At 31.9% G+C, this 21,878-nt stretch overlaps 1 protein-coding gene across 1 annotated transcript in view; it reads left to right on the top strand.

Annotated features, from left to right (window-relative positions):
• Positions 1-21,878, top strand: part of LOC107439267 (disks large homolog 1) — a gene marked incomplete in the record, with an annotated part of 144,892 nt that overhangs the window by 114,096 nt on the left and 8,918 nt on the right. The window contains 9 exon segments of the mRNA XM_043051194.2: positions 508-604; positions 2,017-2,037; positions 7,110-7,154; positions 9,960-10,010; positions 10,182-10,283; positions 12,884-13,056; positions 16,867-16,976; positions 17,661-17,752; positions 20,121-21,858. Coding sequence (XP_042907128.1) covers positions 508-604; positions 2,017-2,037; positions 7,110-7,154; positions 9,960-10,010; positions 10,182-10,283; positions 12,884-13,056; positions 16,867-16,976; positions 17,661-17,752; positions 20,121-20,227 — 798 coding nt within the window.

Below are 21,878 nucleotides of genomic sequence, written 5' to 3'. Positions count from 1 at the left end.
TGAAAATATCTTTTGTGATGTAACTCTTTCAAAAGTACATAAAAATGGTTGCCAGCAGGGGTGTACATGTAGATTTATTAAATACACCTTGTGCGCTACCTAGGAACCAAATCTAGAACCCGGCACTCGAAATTTCTGCTCTGTTACAATCGTACCCTGTTACAATTGACCCCACTCTCCCCTATCACCTGATGATTAAGATTTTACATAGAATCTTAGAGTGCGTCTCATCATTTGGCCAGGGAATTAGAATACTGTATATACCAGGCCTGGTAGCAGAACTCTTGAAAACAGCGGTGTTAAACGAGGGCCATACCTTTGCCTGACATGAATGGTTTGCTCTTTCACTTTGTGTCTAATGACATCCTGTCTAATGTCTCGATGAAATTTGGAGAGAGTTTATTATTATTTTTAAACAAAACTGCTGAACGTTGATGATCAGAGATGTATGTTTCAACTGCTAATATTTGTTTCGTGAATAAAATATATATTGAAATTATCTTTCAGAATACTTTAGATCGTAAGAAGAAGAATTTCTCCTTCTCACGGAAGTTTCCGTTCATGAAGAGTAAAGAAAACGCAGGGGAAGACAGCGACATAGAAAGTAAGTCTGCAGATCGATTCCTATTCTTTGAAACAGGGATCCTCTCATTGAAATAATATTCTTTAAAAGAGGTTCGAATGTTCTTTTAGAAATTTTGCTATCAGATTCTTGTGGACACTGGTCACCCTAGATACACAGATTGTGACAAAACTTAAAACAAAAGAGTAACATTCAATGTGGGATCTCAAAGTAAAGGACGAGGAATGTGTAAATAAAGACCAACCTTTGAAAAACAACGAATATGAACGTTTATTACAAAGGAGCGATCGTAACTTGCAGTACAGACTGCGTGTAAATTACGCAGACAGTCCTGCCACGTCTGAAAATCCGGTTGATAAAGTATCTCGGTACTCATAGTTACAGAGTAGACAAAATTCCCCCTTGCTTTGAGACTCCACATTGTTCTGCGATAGCTGTTCATTTTCCCTTTTTTATTTGCCACCATTAGTTTTGCATCAGCCTGTTTAGCATGAACTAACACGTGTCAGATTAGAAATTAACACGAAATTTGATTGATACTTTCTTTTGTTAATCTAATAACACTTCCACAATAAGTTAATATTATCACCATACCTTAAAAATACCATTTAACTGTTTACAGAATGTAAAAAATAGGCCCACACACAATTCAGTAAACAAAATATAATGTGTGATGGCACTCTTAAGAGTGCTTTTTTCCGCCGGCAGACGTAGAAAATTCCGTATGTAAAATATAAACTGCATTTTGTTGTCTCCCGCTTCATAACACGTGTTTTCTTTTTAATAGCATTCTAAGAAATTGCACACAGGAAAAAACTAAACTATTAACAAATGGTTGATATCTTTTTTTTGAAATCGTACAGTGTCGTTACTGAACTGACCATTGGGAGCTTACTCTGGTGAAAAAGGTTCGAATCTCAGAGATGGCTGTTCAATACGAATTCTGCACCCGGCTCTCACCATTCTCAGAGCTGACTTAAAATATCTTCCGTGGTAGAGGGATTGCCTTCGTGAAAGCTTTTATAAATTGTTTTTCCTCTCCGCAAATAGTTCAATCTAAAAGCAGTTTGATCCAGAAGTTCGCCACTCTTCTGGGTTCAAAATGACATGGCTACGTAGTGGATAGTCGCAAACGGATATGGTACCGAGATTGCTCTTTAAGAAAGCGATCAAGCAGAGGGATTAACAAGTGATGTTAAATTCATAGTTTAATATTATTTCTGAAGTATACTCCAATGCGGTGCACCACATTTATGTACCACTGTGCACATAATGTGGTACATTATGTACCACATTATGTGCACGTTATACAATCGAGGCAATACAAAGTAAAAATCTGTAGAGGAAAGAAAAAAAAATAGAATTTCTGAGATACTTTTTCATTCATTGTGTAACTTTTTCTAATATTTACTTTTCATGTACAACTCTAACAGGAGAGGGATCTCCCACTAAAGGTCAGTATTTATACTCCATTTATTTTGTAACAATGTAAATGTTTTTGAGTTTTGTAATTCCTTCAACTTTTGAAAAGTAAACAATCATTTGACAGTCGACTTTTCGAACGATCCAGTTCATCGTTTTCACATGATGTCATTATTCTTTGCATATTAATAATTTTTTTAATCAATAGTCTGAATAATTCTATCAGAGAAACGCTACAGTTAAAAATAGTTTAAATCCAAAAGAATAATAAAATACAATTCGCGATTTTTGAAACTCAAGGAGCATTCTTACTATATCTAATTTGATCGTTCTAATGCCTCAATCAAATTATCTATTTCTAAATAAATATTTTGTGTGAATTTAATTTTTGTAACAAAGTTATGATAAAGAATATACTGTCAGTGCGACGTTGGAAAATATTTTGCATTAAAATGAAAAATTTGTTTTTAAAACATCAGCACAAAATCGTTTGTTTCTGGCATGAAGAAAAGAATGGAATATCTCCACTTTTTTGTCTGTTTACGAACAGTGTCGTCAAAACATCTTAGCTCCAGAATAGTCACTCAATGTTAATGTAGGATTTTTCAAACATGAAATCAAACAAGGAGAGGGCAATTTGAAATAGGATGTTAAAAAGATTTCGAAAAAAAAAACACATTTGAAATTGTAAGCATGTATACTAGTTAAATCCTGCTGAGTAAGAAGCTTTCTTCTTTTTATTTCTGTTAACTGCAAAAAATGTAAATTATATTTAAAGATTAATTATGATTTCACGTTATTTTAAATGATTTCATGTACTTACAAATGATATTAATTTGAATATTGTATTGTGACTAGATATGAATTACAGCAATAATTTATGAAGTGCTAATTATTAAAAGATAGGAGAAACAGGCGTTAATTGGGTATAATATGAAAAAAAACACAACTACTTCCACTCCGAAAATTTTACTAGGAATAATATTTACCTTTTAGTTTAATTAATAAACTGAGTTTTAAATATGTTTATTAAATTCATAAACTTAGATAAAACAACAAAATAAGTTATTTCAAAAGGAACTAGACTAATACATTTCCAACCTGACGAGTAGCGACTTATAACAACACACTTCGTTTAATGTTTACTTGTTGCTAGAAATCAGGTTCGCAGAAAATGCTGTTTACTAGTCAAATTTAGTAGGAATAACACGACCTGTGACGTAGGCTATAGTATACCCAATTGAACAAAATTGAATTATACTAAAATAAAAAATGTTCACCGATTTTTAATAAAATGATGAGATATGACTTCTGGCCTTAGAAAAATGTTTGAATGATAATGAAGAATGTTTTTCAACAAAAATTGTTCATGTTAATATTCATTTTTCATTAACTGTACCGGTGCTACATAATTTTTAATTTTTTTCTCTTCCTCATGATAATTATCATCTAGATTATTGTTTATAAAACCAAATATATAATTAATTTACTTAATAAAAATCTAATTATTTAACTATTAAAAGTTCTAGTTAAAAGTAGTATTTATCCATTTTTATATAATTGAAAGATTAAATTATTACTGTAATTAAAACATCAAGAAATAACAAATAATTTTAAAACTACGTTAAATAAAATTATGTATTTGTGAACAAAAAATGAAAATTTAGAAAATTTAATCGAAATGAAATTATCTTGTTGACTTTCTCCAGTCTGACCACTTCTTCTCTTAATTAATTGACTTGTTGGCTTTTATTCAAAATGTCGACACACTTTATCAAAACAAAAAGTTTACTATCGAATCACTAACAGTTTTCAAATTTTTGAGGGAAGGTGAAGACTGAAGAATAGATCATTCCCACCTTAAATATTATGCTAAGACGAAGTTACGTACTTTCTCCAAATTAGCATTTTTTAATGATTCGGGAAAATAGGGCCTCAATAGTTTAGTTAGGACACCCCTACTGTCAAACCCAGCTATAGTAAACCTTCAAGGGACCGAAGTTTCTGTTCACTGTAACCGGGACTTCACTATAACCGTTCCACAAATAATTTTAACTAATGATTCCAAACTCCCCTCTTTTATGACACATTATTTAAATAAATGACGAATAAAATGACTGAAAAATAATACGTAGTAACAAAAATGTGTACACTTTTATATTTTATGACTCTTCGTCTTGCGTACAAAAAAATTAGTAATCTTTAGCTGATGAGCAACATCAGATATGGAAACACTCTTCCCGATTCTCCAATAATTTTTCCTCAATTTATGTTATTCTGCTTTTTAAGCCTGTCTAATCAGCGATTCGAGCACATAAAAGTAGTCTCACCCAATTGCTTAGCAAATTCATCGGCTTTGACTCGAAGCATTTGTCCAGATACTGGGCGATGACGGCTTCTTTGAATACTGAACCAATTCTATAATGAAGCAAACAAGAAAGAATGCTCATTGCTACATTCCATGCTATAAATGTTCTTAAAAATCAGTATATATATATACATTTATTTTGAAGTAGAAATTTCAAAATTATTACAAAAAAATAAAGAAAAATCAGTCGAAGACAGAAAAAAGTTCATACTATCCATACAAGAAACGAATGAAATAAAAATAAAAATATAAATAAAAATATGACCACCGAAGCCGACGTCTTCAGGGGGTACCGGCCTCGGTAGCCATTAAAAACAAAACCATTTCTAATTGAGGGAGAAGCAAATGCTTAAAATATCTCCCTCAGTACCCCGATGGTTTTGTATAGAGGTCCAGGAAAAACAAGATACATTCAAAATAATTAACAAATTAAGAAAAGAAAATCAATCAAAATCATCAGAAAAATAAAAACTCACTAAGTCACAGGTCAAGCATCAACTTCAAAAGCAAGTAGAGGAAAAGAAAACACTAAAAACTGAAAAACCAACGCCCCCTATTATAATGCGCAGAAGAAGTTTAAAATGAAATGGAAAAGGTCAGGAGAAAGAAATACGCAGACAAATTAATAGAATGCTGAACTGGGGCTGCTCAGTTAAGACTAGAATTGCGCCCTGTTAAAAGAAAAAATTATATAAAAACTATTGATGGTTTCTAAGTTATATATCGAGTGGATTGTAGCCGTAAGCATTTTTTCTTGTTTGCATCTTTTATCTCCGTTTACCATCCCTAAATTTCCCTAAAACAGGAATAAAAAATAAAAGTTAACATATTTTTTGTGACTACATAATTTTTTTAATCATTTTTGTATTTCTTTTTATGGGTTATTTATTTAAATAATGTGTAATAAAACGGAGCAGTTCGGTAAAATGAGTTAAAATTTTTTGAAGTACGGATAGAGTGAACTCCGGTTATAGCGAACCGAAATTTTGGTCCCTTGAAAGTTCACTATAGCCGGGTTTGACTGTAATTGTATTAAAAACTTTTCGATTTTTTTTCATTAGTTCTGGAAATAGGGCAAAATGCACTAAAACTGAAATTGACATTGAGGGGCCCCCAAAAGTCGAATTTTAATGAAATCGTTCATTAAAAATTCGATTTCTGAGGAATTATTCGACTGATTCCCTTCACATTGCATATTTTGCCATATAGAATTACTTTCTTTAAAATGTTGTAAAAATTTGTGTGCCTTAATAATTGTGGACGATTACAAAAATTATAAATAGTTGCTTTTTGCGTGGAATATATCTTTGGATTAACTGATTTCATGATTGTAGTCAAAAATGTGTGATTAGCTAAAACAAATTTTGGAAATATGGCAAAATACTCAAACAGTAAAATAAACATTAAGAGGTCCAAACATTTGACCTCCTGACCAAACTATTGGGATATTATTTTCCAGATTTTTGAAACCCTCCCCTATATTTTGAGGGCATAAATCCTATTGCCTCGAAACAAAGCAAAAAAATGTTTATTCAGAGAAAGTATGCTTATTTGCCTAATTCAAGACTAAAAATGTCTTAAATTAATTGTCCCGAACTACTAAGAAAAACTGAACCGCGTCCCGAGTTAACTCGGGTATGTATATATTGCAAATATTTATTATCCCGAGTAAACTCGGGTATGTATATATTGCAAATATTTATTATCCCGAGTAAACTCGGCAATGTGTATATTGCAAATATTTATTATCCCGAGTTAACTCGAGTATGTGTATATTGCAAATATTTATTATCCCGAGTTAACTCGAGTATGTATATATTGCAAATATTTATTATCCCGAGTTAACTCGGGTATGTATATATTGCAAATATTTATTATCCCGAGTAAACTCGGGCCAAGCAGAATTCGTCAATACGTTTTGTTTTTTCACGTTTTTATTCGGCAGGAAGCAAAATAAAAAGTGGGACTGCATACGTGTTTTGTACAATTGTATATACGATGGTCGATGAATTTACATTGAAAAAAAGAGTACAAAAATGGCGTGTGCGAGCGAAAGTAAAAGTAATGCAGAAGATTTTTCAGATTATGAAGATATACAATGATTAATATTTAACTTTTTTCATTTGTCCTAGATAATTTGGGATAGTAAACTGATGGTAAATTAAAGATTTATTAAAATTTCTACTTAGAACGTGTGTATTACGTTTTGTTTTAGTTCCTTGTATTTATTGATAAAATTAAAAAAAATATGTTGATTTTTTACATTTTTGTTCAAAAAAAATTGATAAGCGGTTAAGGTGTTTAGCGCATTGTGCGTAAAAATTCTGTTATATTTTTTTGAGAGATTTTTTTTTGTACATTGTCTTTAAAAGAAGATCAAGGGGGTGAAATGAGATTCTAAGAAAGACTTTTTAGGCGTTAGATTGAAATTGTAAAAATATGCAGGGACGTCACAAGCATTTATTTATGTTTCTGAACATTTCAAAACAAAATTTAAAATTTTTGATGTTGAAATAAAATTTGAAAATTGAGTTAGACAATAACAAATAAAATTCCTCGCCAATTCTCACTTCCGCCGTCTTTGCTTCCCCAACTTGGCTCATTTTCTGTGGGTGAGAACTCCAATTGTTATTGTTGGGGTTAATAATCCTCACGGCTTTCAAATCGTCATATTCTTCCACTTGGATCTTCAAATGTGATTGTGTGTTTTAATTCTTTTTTTTTTTAATTCTATAGAGATGACCGTGTCCAATACAAGTGACCCTGAAACTAGTAGTTTGAGTAAGTTTTTGTTCACTTATTATTATTATTGTGTTTTGATTAAAGTTAGAGAGTTTATTTGTAACAACCAGATTCCATAAAGAGAATGACCATTAGCTTGTGACACGAACAATCATCATTGTTATTGACGACATAAAATTATATCGTATTCTTAAGCTTGGATTTCATAGCTAATGATATACTTAAAGCTTCAAAACTTAAACTTTCAAAAACTCTCCCATTTATTAAATATTAAATATTTTTTTAGAACTTAATTGAAATATTTTTTAAACGCATTAAAAAAAAAAAGTGTTTTACACTTTTGTGTACCTGTTTCTCATAATGACGCCAAAAGATCCGTTATGAATCGAAAGAAGAATAGCCCTTTAAAACCAGAAATCGGTACACTTAAGTACTTTCTATACGTGCAAGGCAGTCGAATAAAGGAAACACACAAATCAAAAAATTCATATTTTGAACCAATTCGTTTACAAATTCATACTTTTAGCCATCCGGCATCTACCAATGGAGCATGTATTTCTGGGCAGTCAATATCCCAATAAAGCGCCCCTTCTTAATTTTGACGAAATTTGCTAAAGATGGGGCGGTGCCTTAGTATTACTGAACTATAATATTACCGATTAAAACCTCTGAATCTAAATAAGAATTTATTCCCAAAGTAATGAATTGATTTATCAGCAGGTCGAAAGGGAACTTAATAGTTGTCATCAATGCAAAACAAAAAACAACTTCTGATTTATATTTAAAAAAAAAAAATTTTTTTTTTTTTTTTTTGGTTGCTCACGTTATATTTCACTGAATTATTCACGATATATTATATTCACTGAATTTTTTTAAAAATGGTTAATGATGACCTGAACTGCATTTATTCTATTTAATTATATTTCTTCATACGTTTTGTAAATTACTTGTCAATTATCAATTTTTATTGGGCAAATAATTATCGATTGTTTTTTAAATCCTTACATTTTGTTTACAATTGAAAAAATATACTTACATAATATGACACAGTTTATAAACAAATATTTTTTTTAAAAAAATTTTTAAGGAATACTGCAAAATACCTTAGAAAAAAGGTGTTAATGTCATTTTTTTCCCACAAACTAATAATAGTTACATTTCATTAATTGGTCAAGAAAGAGCTTCATTTGCGCATGAAAAAAATGTGGAAATTTTTAATACACCGCACTTAGTTTTGTAATTATAGAGGAAACAAGAAAATCCAACAATATAATATAAAGGGGCTGGGCTAGGGCACTGAATCCATGCCCAACCAAAGACTCTCCGTGTAGTAAATGGTGACTGATGCATGTTAAATCTGTCGAGGCACAAAGTCCTCCATCCTCCCATAGCGAATCAATACTTCTTGGGGTACTGATCCAGGAGTTTTCTTGTCTTCTGGATTGGTTCAAAATTACAAGGCTACGGAGTTNATATATATATAAACGTTTACTTTTCCTTAATTCGCTTTTTGTGCATGGATAGCTATATTTATGATACTATAAAATAATCATTTTGGGAAAGTTTGTTTTCTTTTTGAGTAGAAATGTTTTTATCATTTCATCATTTTATTTTTCAAAACCGACCTTGTGCAAAATCCGGGGAAACTTTTAGAGTTGTATCAAATTTACTTCAGTTGTCATGCTGGTCGAAATTCACTTTTATTGGACCAACATTGAGAGCTAACAAAAGGTTAAATCCTATTGAAAACATAAAACTCTACAGTTATTGTCAATGTACTTTGGACCAAAATTTCATATTCGTATTTTCAATTAAACATTTGTCTCACATGTATAATCATTTTATTTTAAGAGAAAAATTGCCCGCATAATGGTGCCCCCGAGTTTGGAAACAGTTTTGATATACTACTACTACTGCAGACTGAAGTTATATTTACTGGATTAAAAACTTTATTCGCAAACATATTCAAAAATATATAAATAGGAAAGAACTGTCACTATGTTTCGAAAGCTGAAAAACAAGAGCTCATTTTCATGACTTGTCAGGGGAGAATGAGAAGAAAGAAAAGTGATTTAAAATATAAAACGAAAAATGGAAAAAAAATGAGTAATAAAATAAGGAACACAATACATATGTCCCTTATCAAGAATACGAGAAACCATCCATTGATGCGCAGTGTCATAAAATGAATTTCGAAGTTATTTGCACCCCAGTCACATCAGTGATGCCCTGGAATCGCTTGTTTTATTCATATGAATCCTGATTCTCTTGTTAACGACATGTGTTTTTCTCCACCTCTCCATAGTGCATGGAGATGCATTTTACTCTAATACTACATCCAGTCACTGTTTTTTTTTTCTGTTTTTTTAACACTTTCCACTATTAGCTACTATTGTTTTCTTTGTTTTCTTACTCACCTTTATTTTTTTCCATTCTTCGTTGGAAACTTTTCACTGTTTCAAATCATTTTTGTTTCTTCTCATTCTCGACTTGAAAATGGGCGCCCGTTTTTAAACGCTTGAAACATGACTGTTGTTTCCTATTTATATATTTCTAAAGCGAACGAAATTTTTAAACAGGTAATATGATTTTCGTGGGATTATTAATTTAAAGTTATCTCTGATGCATTTGCATGTTTACACCATGTCATGAGTCTGAACATAAGAGATAATTCTTCTCAAAGATTAATAAATGCCGACCCGTTAGACATGCATCAATACTACTTCAAATTATTCTATCAGAAGAACAAGCAGACTTTGTGATTTTTGGAGAAAATATTTAGATGTTATTGTAAAAAATATGCTCATCATTCGAAAAAATATACAAATAAAAAATCTTTTTCAGGAGGCACAGAAGAACACGTTTTGTCATACGAAGCCGTTGTACAGCAAGAGAGTAAGTTGTATTTATCTTCACAATTTGTTTTTGATAGGGTCCAATTACATCTTTGGTAAAAACTTGTTATTTGAAATGTCTGTCAATTACCCCTATCGAAATGATACTTCAATATTATCAATAGTTTTTCGCTTTTTTTTTGTTGATAGAAATACCTATTTTTCTTTTCAGTTTCATACACGAGACCTGTGATTATTCTGGGACCATTGAAAGACAGGATCAATGATGATTTAATCTCCGAGTATCCCGACAAATTTGGCAGCTGTGTACCACGTAAGTATCCCATCCCTTTCATTAATAATGAAACGTAAAAAGATTCCTTTTAAAATAATAACATTCCAGAAATTACGCTGATCTAGCGTTTAAATTTTTTTAAACTGCTTTTCTCTTTAATAGCTACTCTGCATTCTTTTGCAGCTTTATATTCTAAGAAACTTTTCATTTACGATTTTGTAAAATGCTTTTTCGTTTTTTATCTTTTATTGCTAAAGAGATATAAATGTCGAATTTAGTCACTGGCTTAAAAAATCCTGTTTACTTCCTTTGTCTTTGGATTGAAAAGCTGAATCTTCCAGCAGGCACCCTTGTTTGAACTTCCCTTCGAAATAGAATTCCAATGTAGATTTACAAATAGTCAAGTGACAACACATCTTCAGATAAAAAAAAAAACAAATCATATTGAAAAAAAGTCAAATCCTACTTTTGTTAACAAAGAAAAATTTTATTTTAGTTACTTCTTAATAAATAATTAAAAAAATTTCTATAAATTTAATTCTAAATCCTAAAATGAATGAATTAAATTTAATGAATGAATTAATATTTGGAAAAAAAAAACTGTATGAACACCACAAGAATGTATTTGAACTTGAAGGGATGAATAAAAAGAAATTTATTACGACGATTGAAAATTTGAACAAGATATATAAATATATAAAGCTAATATATAAATTAAATATATAGCTATATATATATTTCTCTTACACGGCGACAAAAAAAGCCTCATTACAACTCTCCGAATGGCAACGCTGGAAAATCGACCCATGATTGCCGCTAAAAATGCCGCAAATCTAGCTGAGATGGCTCAACATATAGCGCTTTTAAAAACGGAAACTGAAATAACCAGAGAGAGCATAAGCTAGGCAGAAGTGAGTAGTCTTTGTCGGTAGATCTCTATTTTAGTATTTTGTCGAAAGCGCTTTTTTTCACGAATTTATTTGACGATTTTTGATTTACATCACGAATTTATTTGTTCTACTAGAATTAATTTGTTTATGCAGGTTTTTCCATTGCAATTCACTTATTTCAATTTTTAATAGACTTAATTATAGCCAAAATTTTAACCTTTTTAAAGAGATATCAGTTTTAGAAATTTTATCTTAAGATTTTATACTATAGCACATTTCTAATAGGTTTAACGAATTACATGTCATTTATTTGAATTCAAATTTACTTTAGTGACGTAGTATTTACTAAAAATATGTAATTTTGTTTTAAAAAAAAAGTTTTTATATGGATTTGAATGATTGTTTTGAATTCTTAGAATTTTGTGCATTTGCAATGTACCTAAGTTAGTAGCGAGCGAAGCGACCTTGGTTTGCGAAGCAAACCATATAAGATTGCGTAGCAATTTTCGGGGGTTGGCGAGCGTTAGCGAGCAGGGGGCGCAACCCACTAGTATATTTATATATTATAATAATATATAAATATATCGGGAGAGTGTGGAACTAATTGAAAAGAAAGCGGGTGATATCAGACAAGTACAGAAGTATAAATTGGGTGACAATGTAATGTTCTTTATTGAATTTATGTCACGCTGCGAATATAAAATAATGAAATATTTAAATGCCCGCAATAAAACTATTGTTCAAATAGAGCTGTAAGTTAGAAATTATCACTGATGTTATTTTTAAAATATGTGGCAAACTTCGTCAAAAATATGTGAATCGCTTATAGTAAAATTTAAAACAATGACTAACCCTTGACCCCTATTTAATGAATAAATTAATGTTTGAAAAAAACTGTATTGACCAGGGTTGCGTTTTTGCCGTCAAAAACTGGTTTTTGACATGACAGTGGTAACAACCGTCAAATACCTACTGTTTTCTTTCATTTATGGCATATAGCGGACAATATATTATTTTCACATAATTGCCTTTATGTATGTTGTAAATGATTGCTATTGATTTTGCAACCAAATACATGTATTCTTATAGAAGGATATACATTCATATAGAAATGTTGTAATATACTTATTGAAAATAGTGATACTTTTATCATTATAGCTTGATTTGCAAAGTATTCAAAATTTTGCACTTTTTAATTGTTAGAAATAAACAAACAAACAAACAAAAATGCTTGGAACTTTTAATAAATTCAAGAACTAAAAAGAAGAATTTAAAATTTGGCATTTCTTAAATATTAGAAATAAGTTAAACAAAACTTTCAAAACTTGTAACTACTAACAAACTCTAAGTCAAGAATGACTTGACATTCTTCAGTAATGTAATATGCCAAACAAAATGATGCTTGGAAATGTGGAAAATTTTGTTTAGTATCCTAATATATAACTTCAAATAGTATGTTTTGATATAATCATGTTGGGAATCTGTTCTTAAATATCTTTTAACAACTTTTTTTCTAATTTTACTGCCCAAAAATGAATTAATTTTAAATTATAAGCAGTTGAACTCAAATAAAAATACAGTTTTACCCAAACTATGGGTTTTTGACATGACGGTAAAAACCATGGTAAAAACCGTCATGTGTCAAAAACTTGCCAACCCTGGTATTGACATTAAGTGTTTAAAAAATAAATGTATTTGAAGTTGTATGGATGAATACTTTATGAACGACAAGAGTGTGAATCTTTTTAGATACGACGCGGCCTAAACGTGATTATGAAGTGGACGGTCGAGATTACCATTTTGTGGCTTCTAGGGAGCAGATGGAAAGAGATATTCAGAACCACCTCTTCATCGAAGCTGGACAATACAATGATAATCTCTATGGAACAAGTGTTGCATCAGTCAGGGAGATCGCCGAAAAAGTAATTTATTTACACTCTTCCAACCCACCACATATCCTCAGCGGTTGACGGATCATGGGTTAGAGCCGTCACCGTGGGTTTACTAACGCATATGCTGGGTTGTTCCACCAAAAAGTCCTCCAAGACGGCAAATTTCTCCCATTGCTTGATTCAGGAGTTACCTTGTCTTCTGAATCGGGTTCAAAATAACAAGGCTGCGTAGTTGATCATGAGTAGTCGTCAACTCAAAAATGGGGTTGGCTTTTCAACGACGACTATAAAATATTAAATACAGTATCAGTAACTGTGAGTGATGGCCAAGACGCTACAGAGTGACTCACTTTCACAAAACCCATACCATGAGGGCCGGAGGTCGTGGGTTCGATCCCCGCCGGCCGAAGACTTACCGTGTAGTAAACTGTGACTGATGCACGGTAAATCTGTCGAGTCACAAAGTTCTCCATGTTCCCATAACAAAGCAATACTTCTGGGCAGGGCTCGAAAAACAGCCCGTCCGCCCGTCCTCGACGGTCAAAAATTCTCCGCGGACAACGAATTTCTCGAATCCGACGTCCGCGCGGGCGGCCATTTTCCCGTTAATGTTCGTGATACATTTTCAATTTTTGTTATCTTACAAGAGTCTTGTAAGTTACAAGGCAGCAAAATGACCCGCAATACTGCGCATATATTGATGTTTTCTCTGTCTGGGAGTACTGCAGCGGTTGAAAGGGGCTTTGCAGCAATAAACTTACAAAAAAAACACAATACGTACTGGTCTTAAACAAGAAGCTTTAAAAGCAATTTTGAACATCTACCTAAATGGAAAACCCCTTTCAGATTTCTGTTCAGAAACCTCTGTAAATTACTGGCTTGATTGTGGAACTGGCAAACGTCATATTTGATTCATTTAAAAAACGCAGTACCCTCGGATAACTTGACATTCCAGATAACTTGACCCTTGTCATTTAAATTATTTCATAAAAGAAATACTAGGTTACTATTAGTAACCTAGTATTTCTTTTATTACTGTATAATGTAATCCTTGTAACGACTAATTCATTGTACAATTTATATAAATGTTTGTAATAAAGAGGAGAAAATTATATTTTTATTTATTTAAAAGTGACGGGTTAGTTTGAACGGAGGACGGGTGCATTGTTGGACAAGCCGTCCTCGGGGACAGGTAAAATTTCTGAGTTTTTTCGAGCCCTGCTTCTGGGGGTACTGATCCAGGAGTTTCCTTGTCTTCTAGATTGGTTCAAAATTTCAAGGCTACAGAGTTGAGCATTAATAGTCGTATACCCAAATTTGGGTTGGCTGTTCAACGACGGTTATTAAATGAAAAAAAAGGATACTATCGTATGTTGGAATATAATAATATAGCGTCTCCTATCTTGTTTCCCTTCGACAACGGTTTTTTTTTTAAATCACTCTTTAAGAATTTTTGTCATCCTGAAATCCTGTCAAAAATGAATATGGATTCATAAGAGCGAAGGAAGTATCAAAATAACCTATTTATTTAAAGAATGAAGCTAAAATAAATCGATCCCTTTGCCTGTACAAATAAACTGGTTTTTGATTAGCATTAGTTTCTAGTGAAGCGTCGAGGGACGTGACGTGCCTTCAGTCATTTCCTAAAATTTCAGAATTCACTTCATTTTTAAATACCCCGAAAAGACGCATTTTTTATTTAAAAATGAAAAAAAAAAATTTGATTTTTTTATAAATAGTTTTATGATTAGCATTTTTATAGTAAATGGTACCTTGAAAACCGTTTAATTAATTTTTTTAAATTGTTATAATTTGAACTCGACGATTTCAATGATACAAAATTTCAAGTATTAATGGAACGCAACATTTTCATTCGAAACAATTAACTTACGAGAAAAACTATTCAATTATTGTTTATCAATGAAAGATGCTTTTGAGAAATGTATGCATTATCTTCATGGGACACTATACATACAGCTCTTGTCTGGTTGAAGAATGGGAAACATCTGTTTTGTAATGCATGAATATGAAATAAAATATAAAAAAGGGAAATACTAATCAGGAGGAAGATATACTCTCGAGAAATGAAATTTCTCTTCATAATTGCTATTGAACAAAAAGAAAAATTAATTGAACAACAATGATTGATAATGTAAATAATCTCAACTTTAAAAAAAATATGATGTTTTAAAACTATAAGGGAATAATGAAATTAATTAAAACCTATTTTATATCTACATCCTACTTACCTTACAATAGTTCGGAGTGTTGTTTAATTTCGGTTTTATGTCCCAAACCCTCTCCAAAACTACTCCACTCATTTTGACACAATTAAATTTCTATAGATTTTTATCTCTCAAATAAATTTTTAAAAAATGAATGGCAACAGTTTTTCCTCCGCGGGATGGTGTTTACCAACAGGATAATGCACCATGTCATAAGGGTCGAATCGTAATGACTTTCAAGTCATGTCTTGGACCCCAAATTCACCTGCCCTTAATCCAATAGAGCATTTGTGGTCCTACTTGGAAAACAAAACTCGTGCTGCTACGCTACCCAATGTGCAATGTGAGGGAATCGCAGGACCAGTTGGTGAGCGCTTGGTACCAGAAACCTCAGACTACCTATCAGCACCTTGTGGAATCAATGCCACGGCGGATGCTAGCAGTTTTGAGGGCTAAAGGTGGTCCTACATGTTATTAGCAGGGTGGTCATAATGTAATGGCTCTTCGGTGCATATATATATATATATATATATATATATGTTGTTGACGTATGCCTGTTTAGGCAGAGGGGGAACGATTGTTCTTGTTTTCCAGTGGCGCCATCTATGGCCAAGAATTCAACTTCTGCTACACCGTACGTCACACCCGTTTATAGGGCGGACACATTCATACATCCATTCATTCATCCACAGATCGTAATTTTGGCCTGAATCGGAGAACGATAGATCTCCAATCCAGTACCCCCAGAGATTTTGATTTGTTATGGGAGCATGGAGGACTTTAGCGACTCGACAGATTTAACGTACATCAGTCACTTTACTACACGAGGAGTCTTCGTCCAGCGAGGTTCGAACCACGAACTCTCGCACATGGGCCCAGCACCTTACCAACCCGTAGCGACAACCAGGGCCTTACCTTATATATATATATATATATATATATATACAGNTATATATATATATATATTGGTCCTTTAATATTATGTATGTAATAACTATAAATATATTTATATAGTATGTAAGAAATTAGTTTCCAGAGTGTTAATTATGGTTAAATAGTAAAAACAATTTAAATAATTTCAGGTAAATAAGCTTAAACATACCGGAAAATCTTTTTTATGGAAAATAATCCGATATTTTTGTTTGTTTATTAATTTTTTATTACTGTTAAGTCAACAAACAAAGTATGCATTGAATCCAAAGCAAGAAATTGATTTTCGTTTGTAAATGGTACCCCCACTCACTCTCTATTTATTATGGGTGTGCATGTGGTCATTTTCTACATATTCATGATCAGCTTATAAGGTGAAGGAATGTTGCATCTGTAGACTTCTTGAGAGATAAGTGAGGCAATTCTAAGAATGTTCCCTTGTAAGAAAAGATAATAATTACATTATTTAAAAACCAGTAGTAAATGGGGGAACATAAGGTAGAAATGTTTATTGTTTCAAAGAATATTGAGAGGTTGGATAACATTAATTCATATGAAAGTTAGTGGGGACCACGAATAACTATTGTAACAGAGGGATTTATTGTTGTAACGGATATGATAATAGCGAGAGTTCACTGCCTATATTGTTGTGTATTGAATCTTATTGTTGTAATATTTATTGTAGGGAAAGCATTGTATATTGGATGTGAGCGGAAATGCTATAAAACGTCTTCAAATGGCAAATCTGCATCCCATAGCTATCTTCGTTAAACCCAAATCAGTCGAATCAATTATGTGAGTATTCTCCATGTTTTTTGTTGTTGCTTTAAAGTGATTTTACTCATACTAAGGTCACCATTGATACATTTTATTTGAAAACAATTGTTTATTGTAGAAATGCCGACCCACTTTCCTATCGTGTCGTGGAATATTATTGGGAATAATAAACAGCTATTTAATTTTCCTTTTACCTTCTCGAGCCATTCTTAGGGAATACCGGTTATCCATACTACTTTCATAGCAATCGATTATTGGTGGGTCGGGCTTTATTTATATCACCAAGACTTAGTTTGAATTAAAAATTGAGACACTGTCAACACACATGTGTTAGATTTAAACTGAAAGCAAAAATAATATGTTGTCAAATTAGCCATGCCCAAACTTAAACTAACGCTTTTTATTTTTTACTGATTGCTTAGGAATACATTTATGACTCTCCCGTCCCGAAAGGGTTCATAAACAAGTTTTATAATTGACTAAAATGAACATATTTTGATTCGTGCAAATATTTGCAGTGAAATTCTCAGAAAAGAGTTTAAAGTATTTTTAATGAAGCATGTCTTTATTTATTCTTTCAGACGAAGTATTTCATTAACATTGAAAAAAAAACGTATTCATTATGTAATAATTTTATGAATGAATGTCCTCGAATGTTTGAATCGATCTAAAGTGGCTAATTCCATCTCTTTTTATGAGCAGGGAATTTAACAAAAGGATAACAGAAGATCAAGCTAGAAAGACATTCGAAAGATCTTTAAAATTGGAACAAGAGTTTGCTGAATATTTTACAGGTGAGTTGATCACAATGTTTCGACTGATGCCCGGGAAATGTGTTGGTCTTTAATGTATTAAAACAAAAGAGAAACAAATTTCAATATTCGCTAATGAATTTTGATATTATTTTCTGAAAGATGAATTTGAACAACGCATGATGTATGTCCGAAAAGAACGATTGTAATAAGAATGTCATGTCTTGTAGAGATTAGCTGACTTGAAAAAATAGCTATTAAACCTTACAGTGTGAAATAGGCGGCGGTGATACCACCCTAAATTCACGTCCTAATCTCGTTTTTTTTTCCAACAAATTTACTCTCTTTTTTTAAAAATGTTTATACTTTTAATACTATAATACGGAGCCATGATGGCTCAGGGTACAGAGTGTTCGCCTTTCAAGGTGGTGAGCCAGGTTCGAATCCCAGCGATGACTGGTCGATACGAATTCTGCACCCGGCTAGCACCGACCATAGTGCTGACGTAAATTATCATCAGTGGTAGACGGATCATGGGTTAGAATTCCCTTGCTGTTATGCTAACCATGGGAAGTGTTGGTGGTGTTCCTCTCCATGTAATGAAAAAGTGGTTTAGTTCAATCGAAAAGTCCTCTTCGATGGTTAATTTCCTCCAATACTTGATCCAGAAATAAACGTCACGCGAATATCCAATCACGCAAGAGCCTATTTAAGTTTAACGACGGATTTCAAATTAAAACTGTAGTGTTGTCAATCGCCTTTACGAGAGCAACTGTGGTGCACACTTATCAAAAGTTACAAACATTTTTCATGACTCTGGCAGCCAGTGGCTACTATAGCCAGTGGCTATGTTAAATTTCAAAATGTCATTTTCTTAGCTTGTCACAAACAAATGCTTACTTGCTTTAAACTCCTTATCTACGTAAACTCCTTATCTGATAAAAGTATTTCTGTAGCATGTGTAGAAGATATTATTTTTCAAACGTTATATTATTATTAAGGCCCGGATTTTGATGACATTTGCATTTTTTTTGCATTTTTGGACATTTTTTGTCCTTTAGAGCATTTTTTGAGATTTATAGGGCATTTTCTTTAAATTTTGGGGCGTATTTTGCATTTTAAAGCATTTCTAAAATTTTTTGTTAATTTTTTTCTAATTTTTATTATTTTTTATAATTTTTTATTGCTACACTGGCTTCCAAACAATGAAGAAAATCTCTAGGAAATTAAAAGGTGAAGCAACATATTTTCAAATTGAAGAAGAATTGTCAGTAAGTGTGACCGTCCTTTTCAAGTACGCACCAATAACATCAGTAGACGTTGAAAGAAGCTTCTCCTGGTATAAAAATTTGCTTTCAGACAAGAGACGCTCGTTTACATTTCAAAATATTAAAAAACAATTTAATAATCCATTGTAATTTTGATATTTAGTAATATTATGAGATGGAAGTTGTTATATTCATTTAAGTTTCTATTCAAAATGAAAATGTTTTGGAGTCAATATATTTTCCTTTTTTTTGTTATTTCAGGATATAAAACATATTTTTCAAACTTTAATGAACGTAGAACAAGTATTGCATTGCTTTATATTTTTTGAAACGACTCATAATAATTTTAAAGAGTAAAACATTGTTTTAGTTCAATATTTTTACTTCTATTTAAGTCATGTCATAAGGCATTTTTAGCGCAATTTTCGCATTTTAGGGACATTTTTTGCACTTTTAAGGGCATTTTTTGCACTTTGTAAGGGCATTTTTTGCACTTTTTAAGGGCATTAATTGAGATTTTTTAGGTCATCAAAATCCGAGCTCTAATTATTATGTTATATAAATGTGATATTATTTTTCTATGAATAATTTGTATGTCACAACACGAAAATATGTGTTTTTTCTTGTCTTCATTTTCCCTACAATCTATCTGTTCCTGATTTTGTTGGTAGATGGAAGACGAATCATGATGAATTTATTAAAAAAAATATTTATTTAATTATTATTTAATCTGATTAATGAACTATAACAACTTCTTAATTTAGATGAGGCTAAATTCTTTTAGCAGCTTTGACCAGTCCAGTTTAAAAATCTCTCTCCTAGCACACTGATCTCCTCAGTGAGTCTGGAATCAAAAGCCTTATACCTACATGGGTGATATTTACTTATTTTCGTTTAAAAGTACGATTAGTATGTCAAACCATGCCTTTCACAAAGAAGATTGTTTCAGAGAAAAATCAATTTAAAGAGATTTTAAAATTAGGTTTTTATGTTATTCTGCATTCTTTAAGTCATTGATATCTGTTTATAATTCTGTCTCTTATAAGGGGAAAATCCTAGAATAGCCATAAATTTTATAATTCAGGTAGGGAGGAATTCATTATAAAGCGACTGACTAACTTGTTTTTTTATTTTTGCAATAGCTGTTGTGCTAGGGGACACACCCGAAGAAATCTACGAGAGGGTTAAAGAAGTGATACAGAACGAATCTGCTCCAACTATATGGGTTCCAGCCACTGACAAACTCTGAAGATTTTCTATTTTTGTGAGACATTCCTTTTCATCATCTCTTCTGGACAACAACAAAAAAGTGTGCACGAAAATCTTTTTCGTTTTTTTTTTCTTCTTGTGCGTGACTATCAAAACTCGAAATTTCAATATTATTTGGTTTTCCTTCTCTAGCGTTGATTTGCTGTTAGAGGCCGGGAATGCTCTAAAAAATCGCCTTTGTACAGTGGCGTAGGCAGCAGAACTTGATTTTTTTTTTAAAGTCAATAACATTTTCATGTGATTGTCATTAAAAACAGGAAACATTTATTTTACCCTGATAAATAATAGCCTGTCTCAAAAGTTCAAAGCTAAAATAAACACCATTCAAATGATCTTTAAAATTGGAAATGAAGGTCCATTATTCTCCTATATGCTTTTCTAATGTATGCTTTCTCAATAGTTTCTTCGACAATTGTTTCTTTATTCTTGGTGTTCCGAAAATGTTTTCAAGTGGATACAGTCAATGGCCGTACTCTAAGAATCTATGTAAAATTATAATTATCAGTACTATACAGTTGTATTGTTTTTACGCGATTTACACTCCTGTATCAATGGGTTAACATTGTAATACCATACGTTAAAAATAAATACGAATAGGAAGTACGTAAAAAAAAATCTCCTGAATAAAACCCCATTTCACATGTATGTTTAAATATAAAAGTATTGCCTATAAACTCGTGCAAAACATCTTATTATTGAAAAACTGCGCTGCGTCTCATAATTTGATCTCATTATTATAATATATGCTAATATAATGCATGATATAATAAACATATTCTACATCGTCTCATTTATCCTATCATCAAATTTATGTTATATATCGTCTGATTTTACCCATTGATGCACGAACGTAAACAAGTACAAACCGGTTTCAGCCTCGTGAAAGCAATAAAGCTGTTTAGTTATTAAGATTACCTGATAATTAAGATTTTACACAGAATCTTAGACAGAGTCTAATAATATCTGAACATTTTCTTCGAAGAAGCCAATTTTTTGTAGAACGTGATGTATGTAATATACAATCCGTTCCTAAGATGAATTGAAAAAGGAGCATATGTTTCTTTTCCCTTTATGCAAATGCGGGAATGCCAGCTGATTCAATCCCAAAACAATGAAAGCCTCATTGCTCCCTGATTGGCTCTTTTCCAAGTATGATATGAGTCAGTAATTATATAAGTTGTTCCATTTTTCTAGTCTTCTGAAATGATTGCCATACGACTTTTGATATTTTTACCCAGTTCATGCCAGTGGATAATGTGGCGATTATTTTCCCTTTCAAACTATGATATATTTGCATTCTTGATTACTGTTGTAGACACCGATAACATATTTTATTTGACCGATTGTCAGATTTTGTCTTATCTAAGAATTTGCCTCCTCCCACGACTCTGTTTTCGGCTGAAATCTTGATAAACACCTCTCTCTTTGATCGATTTCAAATGGATCACTGCTTTCGGAATTCTAAACTACTTTAGAATTCTGAAGCTTTCGGCATTGCGAGTGTCGGAGCACTTGAATAGAAATAATTTGCCTGTCTTTGCAATGAGTAGGGGAGAGTGTGGTCAATTGTAACATTTTTTACTTAACTATTTTTAACTAACAAAAAATCCATGTGGTTATCAGGAAAGTAC

Source organism: Parasteatoda tepidariorum, chromosome 4, assembly GCF_043381705.1.
Source record: "Parasteatoda tepidariorum isolate YZ-2023 chromosome 4, CAS_Ptep_4.0, whole genome shotgun sequence".
NCBI classification, from domain to species: domain Eukaryota; kingdom Metazoa; phylum Arthropoda; class Arachnida; order Araneae; family Theridiidae; genus Parasteatoda; species Parasteatoda tepidariorum.
The sequence above is the reverse complement of the archived record's forward strand: the minus strand, read 5'-3'. Positions and strand labels throughout refer to the sequence as shown.